The 15222-nt window shown below is 37.7% G+C and overlaps 1 protein-coding gene across 1 annotated transcript in view; it reads left to right on the top strand.

Moving 5' to 3' along the window:
* Yme1l1 (YME1 like 1 ATPase) overlaps window positions 1–15222 on the top strand; it is a 35659-nt gene that overhangs the window by 10812 nt on the left and 9625 nt on the right. The window contains exons 6-10 of the mRNA XM_057787484.1: window positions 3540–3690; window positions 5722–5805; window positions 9711–9793; window positions 11881–11971; window positions 14914–15066. Coding sequence (XP_057643467.1) covers window positions 3540–3690; window positions 5722–5805; window positions 9711–9793; window positions 11881–11971; window positions 14914–15066 — 562 coding nt within the window. The remainder of the gene's footprint in view (window positions 1–3539; window positions 3691–5721; window positions 5806–9710; window positions 9794–11880; window positions 11972–14913; window positions 15067–15222) is intronic.

The following is a 15222-nucleotide window of genomic DNA, read 5'->3' as shown; positions in this document are numbered from 1 at the left end:
CTGTGAGTTTATAGCTTTCCATATACTTCTTGTTAGCCCTCCTTCCATTTCCAGCTTTCCCCATACTCCTTACCCTGCCCTGTTAGAGCCTTTGTGCCTCCACTATTCCACCTTTCTCCTTTTACCTACAATATACTTAAACGATATACTTAACTCTTCCTTAAGGTATGATAGTTTCCTCCCAACTCCCGTCCTCCCAAAAGGTCCCTCTTTGGTTTCTTGGTTTCTACTTGGACTTCAAGTTAAGTACACAAAACAAGATTTATAGCTGAAATCTGCATAATGGAGAGAACATGACTTTTGTCTTTCTGGGTCTGTTACCTTAGTATAATTTTTACAGTTTCATACATTTAACTACAAATTTAATTTGCCTATATAACTGAGTTCACTGTGTATATGCATCATATTTTTCTTTTTTGAGATATGGTTTCCCTATATATCCCTGGCTATCCTGGACCTCACTATGTAGACTAGGCTAGTGTCAAACTCAGAAGAGATTCACCAGTCTCTGCTTCTCAAGTGCGGGGATTAAATGCATACACCACCATGCCCAGTCTACGTTTTTCTTATCCATCCATCAACATGTGGTTGAGTCCATTTCCTTACTGTTGTAGTAGAGTAGTAATGTAACTATTTCTGTAGCAGGATATAAAGTCTTTTGGGTATATGCCCGTGGCTATAGCGCAGCCATGTGGCAGTTGTAGTTTTAGTTTTTGAGGATTCTCTAGATTGATACCCAGAGTGGCCATCCTAGTTCCCGCTTCCAGCAACAGTGTGGGAGAGATCCTTCTTGCCCACGTCCACACCAGCATTTGTTGTCATTTGTAGTCCTCAAATCTCAAAATCCTTTCAGTTTCCTTGATGACTAAGCACGTTTTAAAGCATTTAGGAACTGCTTATATTTCCTTTGAGAATTTTCTGTCCAGGTCGTTCCATTGCCCAGTTTTTGATTGAACTGTTTATTAATGCTTGGTATTTTGAGTTCTTTGACTTGTTCTAGACAGTAACTCTGTCAGATAAATTGCTGGTAGATTTTTCTCTCATTCTGTGCGCTGCATCTTCGTTTGCTTGAAGTTTCTTTTGCTGCACAGAAACTTTGCAGTTGCACACGATCCTATTTGTTGACTGTTGTTCTTCTGTGCTACTGGAGCCTCACTCAGAACTGTGCTCATGTCCACCTGTGCGCAGAGCAGAAGCGCGGGCTTCCATTCTTCTCTACCAGTTTCAGGGTATCAAGGCTTAAAGGTCTTGATTCACTTAGGGTTGAATCATGTATAGGATTCAGAGATAAGGTTTTTTGGGTTTGTTTGTTTGTTTGTTTGTTTGTTTGTTTTTTGTATGTTGTAGTCCAGATTTCCCAGTACTGTCTGAAAAAGCTGTCCTTTTTCCAGTGTACCCTAATAAGTATCATTGGGGAAGTGGTGGTCCTAGAGATTGAACCTAGGTTTCATGGTTTCTAGCCAGGTGATCTACCACTGATCTATACCACTAACCTGAAATGTTTCTCTTTTGTTAGTGTTTTATTTGTTTGTTTGGGGGGGGGGGGCTGTCTTGATTTTTAGAGACAGGATCTCAGTCTACCGCACAGGTGGTTCTGGATCTCAATGTGTAGCCTAGTCTGGCCTCAAACTTAAGGCAATTCTTCTGCTTCAGATTCCCATATCTTATTTCAAGTGTGAACCCTTTGCCCAGCTAACGTTTCTTAAATCTTTCCCTTCATCCTTGTTGCACTGCCGTTCATAGACACTTTAACATTTTATTGCCTCAATTATTCTAGCAAGTACTCATTTGATACCTTTGCTTCTCTTTGTAGTTGTGTTTGGTTTTTTTTTTTTTTTTTACTCTTTGCTCTTTGGGGGCCCACCACCCAGCTCCCAAATAATCGCACATAGTCTTACTTGTGAATGCCCAACTTAGCTTGGCTTGTTGCTAGCCAGTTCTTCTTAAATTATACCACCTATCTTTTGCCCCTGGTCTTTTACCTTTCTCTATTTCTGTATATCTTTTCTTTCCATCTTATGCTGTGTCTGGCTGGGTAGCTGTCCCTTGACATTTTCCTCTCTTCCTTTTCTCACTACTCTTCTCTTGTTCTCCTATTTAATCTGTTAAATTAAAGAGCAGCCCTGCCTGTCTGTCTCCTGCCCAGCTATTGGTCATTCAGCTCTTTATTAGACCAATCAGGTGTTTTAGGCAGGCAAAGTAACACAGCTTCACAGAGTTAAACAAATGCAATATAGAAGAATGCAACACATTTTTTGCACTATTAAATAAATATTCCGCAGCATAAACAAATGTAACACATTTTCAGCTAATATTCCACAGCATATATTCTTGCTAATTTCAATCTTGCCTCCAAACTTGTATCATCATTGTTTCTTAAATGATAACCTATTAATTTGGATATTCTGCTTTCTTACCCAACTCAGTCTTATTTAACAGAGTGTTTTATTGCACTTATTGACCATTTTTCTGTTCTCAACCTTGCATATGCTGGTCACTAAATACCCTTATTTTCTTGGCATTGACTCTTACCAAATTTTTTTGGACATTATTTTATATTCTTTCAAATTGTTCATTCATTATGTTTATTCCCTGTGTGTGTATTTGGTTTTGTTTTGCTTTCGTGTGTGTGTCTGTGTGTGTCTGTGTGTGTCTGTGTGTGTCTGTGTGTGTGTGAGGGGGGGAGGGAGGGGGGAGGGAGAGAGAGAGAGAGAGAGAGAGAGAGAGAGAGAGAGAGAAAGAGAAAGAGTTTGCATTAGTTCAGGCTGGCCTTGAACTCATAATCTTCCTTTTCAACTGCTGCAATTATAGACCTATTACATGGTGCCCACCTGTATGACTTTCAGGAAGGAGGGTGAGGAGATTGGAGACATGGGTGGTCTCATATAGCCCACGCTAGCTTCTAACTCTTTCTGTATCTAAGGATTGCCTTAAACTTAGGATTCCCCTGCCTCAGCCTCTCATGTGCTAGCATTGCATATGTGTGCTGACAAGTCTAGTTTATATAGTTCTAAACTGAAGATCTCATGTATGCTAGGCAAATACTGCCAGCTAAAATATATCTTCAATCCTCTATGTGTGGTTTTGATGTTCCATTCTTCTGACATTTTGGTTGCAAGCCTCGCCTTTAATGGCACCATCTCTCTGGCCCCAGTGTCCCATTTTCAGTAAGGTATTTCTGTTTTTTACAGGTAGCATTTATTTATTTATTTTATTGTCATATCTACTGCTTCTAGCAGAATATCAAAATTATTTATAAAGTATAGCTGTTTGACTTTGTCCAATAGACAGAAAATCTTCAGAACACTGCCTTCTTTATGTTTGCATTTTTATTTATTTATCTATTTTAGGTTTTTTGAGCAGGGTTTTTCTATATAGCTCTGGCTGTCTTTAAACTCCTTTTGTAAACCAGGCTGGCCTCGACCTCACAGAGATCTGCCTACCTCTGTCTCTAGAGGACTGGGAGTAAAGGTGTGCGCCACTACTGTCCGTCCTTTTTGTATCTTTATAACTCTGCTGTATTTTCTTTGATTTTTTAGGGATTTCTGTTGCGGGACAGAGGAACGGATCTTGAGAGTTTGGACAAACTTATGAAAACTAAAAACATACCTGAAGCTCACCAAGATGCATTTAAAACTGGTTTTGCAGAGGGTTTTCTCAAAGCTCAAGCTCTCACACAGAAGACCAATGGTATGATATGACATAGGCAGAACAGTCCTCTGTTTAAAGTGTTACAAAACATTTCTTAATTTTTAAAAAAATTATTGTGTGATGTGATCCGTGTGTGAAGGTAAGCTGCTTGTACCACAGCATGTATGTGGAGATCCCATGACCTTTGCAAACTGCTTCTTTCCTTCTACTTTCATTCCTTCCACTGTCAAACTCAGGTAAGGTTTGCTGACAGGCTCGCTTACCTGCTAAGCCATCTCACTGGATCACAGAAACTTTTCTAAGATAATCAGTCTTAACATTGGTCGTGGTCTACTGTAAAACTTACGATAGCTTAAATGTGGAAATAGAAATAAAAACTAAGGATAGAAATTGTGCCTTAGTAGATACAGGATTGTTAGGAAAAGTTATGGCTACCATCTAATTTTTGACAAAGGTGAAAAACATGCATTAGGAAAAATTAACCTTTTTAACTAGTGGTGCTGAGAGAAATGAATATTAACATAGAATAATGAAATGAGATTTTTATATTTCATCTTATACAAAAATTAATTAAAAATGTAAGATCTAAAACTCAGACTTCCAGAAGAACACACAAGTCCAGGAAAGGATTTTCTGAGATGGACTCCGGCAGGTGAGGAAGTACACAGGTGACAGGTGGGAGTGTATGCCATTACAGAACTACCACACAGCAGAAGGAATCAGGAGAGTAGACTTCACCAATGTCTAGAGTCTGTTCAATTCTTATTCACCATAAAACTTAACCATCTGATCAGTAAATGGCTAAGTGTACTGAACAGACAGTTCTTAAAGTATATGAAAAAAGTTTCAACTTCTTCAGCCACCGAGGAAATGCAAATTTAAACTCCATTGAGATTATCTCCAGTCAGAAATGGCTGTCATTAAGAAAAGGATCAACTACAGGTACTGATGATAGAGTGACAGGAACCTTTGTACAGTGCTCATAGCAAGCAAAACTGGTGGAGCCCTTAGGAAAATCAACATGAGGATTCCTTTGTAGACTAAAAATTGAACTGACTATGGTGCAGCTGTGCTTAGTGTTTTTGCTGTTTTATGCAAAGATATCTCAGCATGGCATTGAGATGTTAGATGTCCATGTTTACTTATGCTCCAGAGATCTCAGCATGGCATTGAGATGTTAGATGTCCATGTTTACTTATGCTCCAGTCACAGTAGCTGAGATACTGGAACCAGTCTAAATGCCTGTCAACAGATGAATGTCTGAGAATATGTGGCATTCATATACTGGGATTCTACTTAACCGTAAAGAAGAAGAAAATGTCACTTGCAGGAAAATGGATAGAAGTGGATATTGTCATCTTAAATTTATTAAGCCAGACTCAAAAATATTGCATGTTTATTTTTATGCAGAATCTGAATTTCTGTTTGAGGATTCATGTATGCGTGTGTGTACATGCACACACACATATGTATATATAGATATTTATGTGTATGATAAGTGGTTGCAGGAAGAGTTCTTAATGGAGGGGAAGGCATAAAAAGTGCATGTATTTCGCATGCAGAATTGAAGTTGAACTATATGAGACACATGCATATAAATAACTTGAAAGTGGAAGGTAACCAGTAAAGGGAGCACGCGTGCGCACACACACACACACAGAAAGAGAGAGAGCGAAATCTTACTCTGTATGCTAGATGGATTTTTTTAATGGCTTACCCTCAGTAAACCTGAGAAAACTATACCAATAATACTGGTTTATTGTTAACAAGCTTGCTACTTAAATGCATGTTAGTCAGGACCTGGGGGCACAGGGCAAGGTGAGTGGTAGAAGTGTACTTTCAACTTTTCTGCAAACTTAAACTTGGAAAACAATTGGTTGTTGTTCTGAGGGTTTAACCTAGGACTTTATGCATGCTTAGCAGACATTCCCATTAGAGAGCATTTATTTTCAGCTTAAAGTCTAACTTACTAACCAAATGCAAAACACAATAATAATCTAGTATTAAAGGTACCTTTAAGGCGTTATAGTTCATTAATGCCATTTAATTCAAGGCTTTTTCCTCTTGCAGATTCCTTAAGGCGAACTCGTCTGATCGTCTTTGTTCTGCTCCTGCTTGGCATTTATGGACTCTTGAAAAACCCATTTCTTTCTGGTAAAGACTTATCTGAGTTTATTTCCTTTTCAAACATCTGGTTTTTGTATCCTTTACTATTGTATCACATATTTTACTGTCCTATCAAATTTTCCTTTTGTAGAACTTAAGGTTGTTGTTACTGGAGAAGAATATTTGAAAAGTAAGATAATCCATTTAGTTTGGTTTAAAATAATTAGTGTGCAATTTTGTTTATGCTGGGTTTAAAGTAATGATTTCAAAGTTTTATTTCTGTGACCAGGTGTATCAAAATGGTAAGTTATTAAATGAATAATTTTAAAAATTAAGAGTATCACGGTTTTTGAAAATGCTGACTCCTGGACCTGACTCATACAGAGTAAGGATCTCTCTCTCTCTCTCTCTCTCTCTCTCTCTCTCTCTCTCTCTCTCTCTCTCTCTCTCTCTCTCAGTGTGTGTGTGTGTGTGGGCGCGCGCATGCTCCCTTTTCTGGTTACCTTCCTTTTCCTAAACAGTTGCCTTCTACTTTCAAGTTATTTATTCCTAAATCAATAAACCCTAAGCCTGTATTGTGGCTAGGAACCTCCATTTAATATATTCCTCATAAGATTTTTATTTACAAAACTTTGATCATCATTGATTTAAAGATTTCCTTAAATCTTTATATTTTTTTGACAAGGTTGAGTGCTAGGATTCCTGACATGTAATCGCATGTCCAGTTTATGGGATACTGGTTTTCATGCATGCTGCATGAACACCATGCCAACAGAGCATTAGCTCAGCTTTGAAAAAATTTGGTTTGAGACAAGCGCTCATGGTCCTCCTGACTAACTCCTGTGTGCTAGGATGACAGCCTTACCGCCACACTGCTTTGCTTGTTTTTACATAGCAGAATAGAAGCTAAGTACAGGAGAGCACACTCTCAAGGAGTGACAGTGGAGGATGGACAGAGAGATCATGGTGCCAGTCTCCGTTTTAGGCAATCTCCATTTCTAAAGCCTCTAAAGAAGACAGTGCTTCCTGTGACATATTTTCCTATTCAGGTGACTGAGAGAGGCCCATTTGGGTTGACCTTTACTGAGGATTTAATATAATATATTCTTTTTTAAAAATTTGTGTGTTTCACCTCATGAATGTATGTGTACACACATGTGCCTAGTTCCTGTGGAGGCCAGAGAGGGCATTGAGTCCCCTGGAACTGGAGTTAGATGTGGTTGTGAGATGTTCTGTGGGTGCTAGGAACTGAACCCGGGTACTCTGTAAGAGCAGCTAGTGCTCTTACCCACTGAGCCATCTCTCCAGCCCTCTGTATCCTTCTTCTTTATCAGCTCCAGTTAAATAGTAATCTTGTAAAGTTGGGTTTTTGGTGATGACCTTCTGCATAATTCAGAATAAGACTTAGCTCTCATAGTTTTGACCAGTAGTAATCCTTCAGTTTTAGTTCTTGGTTTTAAAAGCTCCTGAGTTTTAATGACCTTCAAGCCTGATAATATCTAACTATCAAACTAGTTACTTAGCAATACCCCTTGAACAATTGAGACCCTAAAAATCACTTAGATGGGTATCTCGGTCTAGCTTAATGTTTAAAATAGGGTATAGACTGGTGTTTAAGATCTCTACACTTAGTTATTTTAAGGCCTTAGAAATCAAAAGAACTTAGATTATGGAGTTATTTCTGCAGGGTTATCTTAGGAAGGATCAATAGCAGCAGTTCAGAGACTCACAGGGTGACCAGTGAGATTATAACAGGTGTAACCCATTTCCACCATGGAAATTAATGAGATCCAGTTCCAAACCTGATTTTATAAGTGTCCAGCGTGTGTGTTTGATGGTGTACACCTTTAATTCTAGCAAGAAGCAGGTAATCTGTAAATTGGAGGCCATCCTGTCCTATATAATAATTTCCAGCCAACCAGATCTACATAGTAAGACTCTGTCTCCAAAAACAAAGTCAATCAAACAAAAAGCAATAATAAAGTTTGTTTTGGTTTCTGGTAATAGTAGGGCTGGCATGATAACTAGAAATAAATAGGAAGCTGGTTGATCACATTTCATTTCACAGAAAGCAGAGAATAAACTGGAAGTGGGATAAGGCTTCATGTCCTGAAGTTTCCATAACCTCCCTAAGCAGCATCACCAACTGAAGACCGAGTGTTCAAATACCCATGCCTATTTAGAATATTTCTTATTTAAACCATCACAGCTGTTAGTCTGCAGAAGGCCCTAATTAGCCCTATATAGCTTGGCTACAGATTGGCTGAAAGAGCTCTGAGCTTCTAGAGTGAAGATGTGTCCTAGATATAATGTCTTGAGATAGTTGGGCCCTGGGCTTAAAGACTCAGAGTCTTTGTCACCAAGTATATTTGTTACTATTCTCACTGCTGAAACACAATATCCTAACAAAAGCAGCTTAAGAAAGGATTAATTAGTTGGCTTATGGTTCCAGGGCACAGTTCATCATGGCTGTAGGGGCTTCAGGTAGCTGGTCGCATTGCAGCTTCAGTCAGGTATCGAGGAAGGTAAAATTCTGGTGTTTCCTTTACTTTCTCCTTTTTGCTCATTGCAGGATCTTCACTTTGATTTAGGCTTTTTTCTCATCTTGACCCAATTTAGAAACTCCCTCGTAGGCATGCCAGAAGTATCTCACCTAGATCCTGTCAAATCAACAGTGATAATCATCACAGCATTGAAGTCCCCATTAGTTATTCTAGTTGGAATAATTCCAAGTTTTTATTGCTGTGATAAAACACTTTGACCATAAACAACTTGGGGAGAAAGGGGTTTATCTGACTTTCATGTCTGTGTCATATTATTGAGGGAAAGTTAAGGCAGTGTGTGAGCTTTTTCACACAGATCAGGACTACCTGTCTAGGGATGGTGCTACCTGCAGTGGGCTGAGTGAGCCCTTCTACAACAGCTGACAATCAAACAGTGCCCATAGACGTGCCTACAGATCAGTCTCATCAAGGCTATTGTAATTGAGGGTTCCTCTTCCCAGGTGACTCTAGGTAGTGTCAAGTTGACAAATCTAACTAGAACATCAGGGTTCAGGCAGGAGAAAATATTCACACTTAGGAAAAGCATGAGATAATTAGTCTGATGGCTGTGAATGCCCTACCTGGTGTGTTGGTAGCCCACATTGGGGTGTGACGGGAAACCTTTTAAGGACTGAGTCAGTCTTTGTCCTTTTAAAAATTCTAATGTAGTTCTTCTTTTATATTATTGTTAATCTAGTTTTTGTCTGTGCTTTACTGCTGGATATTTAAAACAATTACAGGTGGCCAAAATTTAGTCTATTTTCTTTTTATTGTGAAGGCTTCTTAGGGTTACTTTTAGGAACTTAGTGGAGCCCCTTGGCTTCTTTAGTTTTTTCTCCACCCATCTGTGCCATCTTCTGGGATGGGTCAGGCTCTGCTGAACACATGTATTCTCATGGCAACATCAGAGACATTCTGTCTGAAATGACCTTTGTATTTGCAGATTGTATGCTGATTGGAGTCCTGGGGACTTTCCTAGCTCTGATAGAGAGGGCAGTGAATGACTGGAGTTGTAGGACTCGTAGGACACTTTTAGGGGTGTTCTCTTCTTTTCTGGGATCTTGCTGACTTCTATCATAGGCCAATTATTGACTGTCCTCTAATGCCCCTTTATCTTCATTGACTTTGGTTCCTAAGTATGACCAAGTGCAGCCAAGGACAGTGAACATCAATCGTGAAGAATGAAGAGCTGTTTCAAATTTATATTTGTAACATTTAGCTAGGGATTGATAAAAACCCATTTAAAAGTAGCTCTAACACAGGAGGAAAACAATTGCTTATTATCCTAAGGAACCATTGGAAATGAGACTTGGTTTTTCTTTCAGGTTAATCTGAGAAACTTAGGCTTCTAAGACATGCAATTTTTCTAGATTTTGATATCAAATACCCACATGTATTTCTTCCTGTTAGTTCGCTTCCGGACAACTACAGGACTTGATTCTGCTGTAGATCCTGTCCAGATGAAAAATGTTACTTTTGAACATGTTAAAGGGGTAAGTTAAGATTTCTTTGCTTTCTTTGTAATTTACCTTATTGATATTCTGCATTGGACTTCCATCTGGTTAAACCAGTTGTCCCAAACTTTTTTTTGCAATTTAAGCCCTGTTTGAATTGCAGAAAGGGTTGAGGAAGATATTGGTATGATGATTATTTAAAACTTGAGTCCTCAGTGTGGCAGGCCCTTTCTATTCTGACTTGAGTTTTATGGTTACATGCTTGCTTTGATTTGAGTTCCTGTTGCTAGAAAAATGGTTTATTGGTTAAGAGCACTTTCTTTTCTTGACAGTACCCCCTATCCCCAGCACCCACATTGAGTAACTCATAACTTGTAACTCTCACCCCAGTGGATCTGACTCCTCTTCTGACCTCCATGAGCACCTGACTCAACATGCACATGCCCCACACAGACACACATACACCATCAAAATGAAAGTCAGTCTTTAGAAAACATAGAATTCTTGTTGAGCTGTTTTTGGTTGGGTTATTTTAAGTTTCTGTCTGCAGTGGGGATAAAGGAATGTCTGAGTATAAAACTTGAGACAGGCAGAAAACTAAACATTCGTTAATGAAGTAGCTTCTGACAACTGTAAATTCATAGGAGCAAAGTAACTTGTAGGTTTGCTATTACATAGTTTTCTCAAGTCTTCAGAATGTGCATAAGGGCTGGAGAGATGGCTCAGTGGTTAAGAGCATTGCCTGCTCTTCCAAAGGTCCTGAGTTCAATTCCCAGCAACCTCATGGTGGCTCACAACCATCTGTAATGAGGTCTGGTACCCTCTTCTGGCAGAATATTGTATACATAATAAATAAATATTATATATAAAAAGAAATGTACATAAGAATCATTTCTTGCCTGGGATTTTTGAGTATGTAAGTACGTTTATATGGAGCTGCTTTAAAAACTGAGAACTGTTTAGAACGTCATTATCTACCTTACCCTGTAGCTTTTCTGTTGCTCAACTGGAGGTACACTTGCCACAGAGATTGGGGACAGGATATTAGTTAGTTGAGAAGTGAACAGTGTTTCCTGTCTCTTACTTCATTCTTAGAATTTTAAATTGCTGTTTTACCCATTATTTTAAGTTAGATATGTTTTAGTCTTTCAATGTGCAGTAAGATGTTCTTTTTAAATAACTCAGCAAATCTTTTGAAGTTCAACATACTTGCTTAAAAATACACAATTAATAAATTTCAAGAATGAGCACATGGTTTTCATCAGTTCTTAGCCCAACAAAGACCGTTAGAACCCTAGAGCCCCCCAGCCTCTTCTGGTTATTGTCCCTACCACTGAAAGGAGGGTTATCCAGTCAGGGCCTTTACTCTAGCTCTGCTTCCATTTTTTTGCTTGTTTTAGGAGCAGCAGGATGCATCAAATATCCTCTTTTGCCCAACATGATGATTTTGGTTGGGGTCTGGCCATGCTGTGTAGAGCAGTCGTTCATGTATCCTGATTGCACAGTTTGCATTATGTGGCTATCGAAATTTGCTCTTTAACTAACTTAGGCATTTTTGGTTGTTTATAGTTTGGAACTCTATTATTATATGTACCTTGTGCATTTTGGTGAATATGTGTCCTTTTTCCTGGGGCTGGTCATGAGTAGAACTTTATTTTTAATTATTATCATTACAAAATTTTAGTAAAAATCTAAGTGATTTAGTCAGAATAACTTTCAAAGTCCATTGGAGAACTAAAACAAACCTTTTCTTGTTCTAGTAATGATGTTTTCTGGAAATAGTTTTGTGAAATTTTCTAGAAATATAATCATAACCTGAACAGTTTAGGTTCTGATTGCTCTTTCGCCTTATGCTGTCTTTCCTAATAGTTTCAGCTTAACTCTGACCAATATTTTTGACTTGTTTGCCTTCTGAGTAAAAGTAGGAACTTCACATGATTTTTGTTGGCATAATAAGGATGCCATGTAATTGGAAATAAGGATTAGAAAACCTTTAGCGTATTAAAAAAATGTTTTACCAAAAAAGGCCAAATTCACTCATATCTACATTAAAAATATGATTACCAAAGAGGAAACCTTGATAATCTAACTTTTATTTGATTGTTTGGTAAATTGCACCATTTAAGGTGGAGGAAGCCAAACAAGAATTACAGGAAGTGGTTGAATTCTTGAAAAATCCACAAAAATTTACTGTGCTTGGAGGCAAACTTCCCAAAGGTAAGATATTCTCCTTTTGTCATAATTGGTGTAAATCATAGAGTAATAGATTACAAATTTTATTTGCCCATATTAGAATTGAGTAGGTTCAGTTCCTAATTTTTGTTTTTAAAGATACGTGCTTATTCCACACGTAAAGTCTGTGCCTACTTTCTAGTAAGACATGATACCTACTTTCTAGTAAGACATGATACTTCTTTAAATGCTTAGCTGTATGTACATTTACCAAAAAGGATGTTTTTAGTTAAATTTTTAAAAAACTTTACGCGTATGGATGTTTTGCCTACATGTATTTCTGCCTACTGAGTGTTTGCCAGGTGCCAGTGGGGGCAAGACAAGAGCATTAGATCACCCAGGACTAGAATTACATGGTTTGTGAGCTGCCATGTGGGTGCTAAGAATTGAACCCAGGCCCTCTAAAAGAGAATCCAGTGCTCTTAAACACTGAGCCATCTCTCCAGTCTCACATAAAGTTGTTTTTTTTTTTTTCTGTATCTTTAAAACTAGTGCTTTTACATGGATATAAAACTGTTAACTTCACTACTTCATACAAAAGTTCAGCATTTGTTCAGCATTTGCTCTAGTAATGATCTTTCAGATGTCACTACCCCTATCTGGGTCCGGCATCAACTCAGGGTCACACTGAGCACTGATGTTTTTGTTCTCCTTTTGTTTTGTTCTTGTACTAAAGAGCAAACTCACTTCCTTTGTATATAGTAGGTAAGCACCATACCACTGAGCTACACTCCTACTCCTTAGAATTTCCTTTTTTAATGTGAGAATTCTTGAGGATTTCTGAGAAGTGGGAACTGTGGAAATTGTCCTTATGATCTTTACAGTTATAAAGACTACATACTAATTATTTGTAACATTTATACTTTTATGTAAACTATTTTTTTCTATTAAAAATAGCAGTTTGATGACCACTCTAACCCGGCTTTGTCCTTTGGCCTAATTATTTACTTGGAATAGGTTTCTAATGGGCATTTGCGTCTATATAGTTTATCCAGTATGCACAAGCATAAGATTTGATTTCCATCATGATAACACTGAGCCTGTAATCCCAACACTTGGGCGGTAGAAGCAGGAGGATCAGAAATTTGAGGTTAGCCTGAAAAACAGGAGACTCTTATCTGAAGAAAAAAGAAAAAAAGAAACAAATTTCTAGGAATGGAATTACTTCGTTAAAGATTAATTTGTTTTTTGTTTGTTGTCTTCAAAGGAAGGTCTCAGGCTTGTAGTTTTAGAAGCTTTGATCCACAGTCCTAATGCGTCCCTGAGATTTGAGGTGAAGCTAGGCATACAGTGCATGGTAGCACAAGCTTGTCTCCTCACAGTAACCAGAAATCAAGGAGTAGAGGGCAGAGTGGAGAGCATGATATAGCATCCAAGACACAATCTATCCCCTAAGGCCTGTCTCCAATGACCCACCTCTTCCCACTAGGTTCTGTCTCTGAGTTTTAACAGTTTTGCCATAGCACCAGTAGTTTAGGGAAACCTTTAACATGCAGGTATTTGGTAGCTGTGTTAAATGATCCAAAGGCACTGCAGGTTTAAGGCTAGATTTTAGATCACTGAGCATCTCTTCTGGAAACTTCTGGAAAAGTTTCCTTAAACTTTTCCCACCTAGGGGTACAGTGATGTAATAGCATAGAGAGAATATTTAAAACTATAATTATACTCAATTTCTTATTTATGGAAAATTTTTGAGGTATACACTAAGATATGTCAAACTTAATAAGCAGCTTAAACCAGTTGGATATCACTTAAAACATGGTAATACTAATGTAAACTTTATGCTGTTTTTGAGCTTGTTTTTAGTTTTTTAATATTGAAATGTAACATCACTATAGTTTTGTTGTTTTTTAATGTAATTACAAGAGTTAAACAGATCAGGAATTCTTTTCCAGCTTACTATGGGAAAAGCTTATTGGTATGAAAACTTAAGTATTTGGGAAATCTTAGAATACTAGCAGTTAATATTGATGTATTCTCACCCTATACTCAACAGTATTTGACATTCTGTTAAATAATTTTCTCAGTGTTTGCCTATATGTACATTTCATTTCTCCCTTGAATATAAGAAAGCTGTAGACATCAACTATGTGTCACCTACGAATAAAGACATTGCTGTAATCTTATCTAATTCAGCCCAAATTCGCATTATTTCTTTAATATCATTGGTTTTTAAATTTTTTATTTTATACCAAATGGCTAGAAAATATTTTTTTTGGTCTTTAATGAAACTATATTACCAAGATTTTTCCATTATATTTGACTGCATATTTTTCTTTCTTTTTTTTTTTTTGTTTTTTGTTTTTTGAGATGGTTTCTTTGTGTAGCCCTGGTTGTCCTGGAACTTGATTTTTCAACCAGGCTGGCTTTGACTTCACAGATACCCACCCACCTCTGCCTCCAGAGGGCTGGAATTAAAGATGTGTGCCACCACTGCCCAGTTTGGCTGCATGTCTTTTAGTGTGAGTTTTATGTTGTACAAAATGAGTACTCTGTTTTCCTTTGTCTTCATATTTTTTCTTGTTTTACTTGTTGATGTGTGAATTTTACATATATGTTTATGTCTGTTCGTTTGTTTGTTTGAACCAGAGTCTCATTCTGTACCTGGCTGGCCTGAAGCTCCTTAATGTAGTATGTAGACCAGGCTGGCCTCGAATTCACAGAGATCCACCTGCTTCTGCTTCCCTAGTGCTGGGATTAAAGGTGTGTGCCTCTCCTGGCTGTAAATAATACTTAGATGGCACAGGAAAATTAGTTGTAGAGAAAATCTTGAAGTGAACAGTAGAAACGTAGTTTCTTTGCCAAGTTTGGCAATATTGATCATTACTGTCATTTCTATTATAGAAATTAATAATTATTATGTTGAAGGTTCTTATCAAGGGATTTAAAAATAATGGATCATTCTTGTCTGCTTCTTTTCCTTTTAGGAATTCTTTTGGTTGGGCCACCAGGAACAGGGAAGACACTTCTAGCCCGAGCTGTGGCTGGAGAAGCTGATGTTCCTTTTTATTACGCTTCTGGGTCAGAATTCGATGAGATGTTTGTGGGTGTAGGAGCCAGCAGGATCAGAAATCTTTTTAGTAGGTTTGGTGTATATCTTAGACAATGTTACATTTTTGTTACTTAGAGAAACAGTAATGTTTTATTTATTTACACTTTTCTTGATAATTTCTTCTTTTGAATTTCTGAAATAAATGGGCTTTAGTTTCAAGCAACTTAATGATAGAACTAAAATG

This window comes from Chionomys nivalis, chromosome 13, assembly GCF_950005125.1.
Source record: "Chionomys nivalis chromosome 13, mChiNiv1.1, whole genome shotgun sequence".
NCBI lineage: Eukaryota > Metazoa > Chordata > Mammalia > Rodentia > Cricetidae > Chionomys > Chionomys nivalis.
Note: the sequence above shows the minus strand (reverse complement) of the source record. Positions and strands in the feature narration are given on the sequence as shown.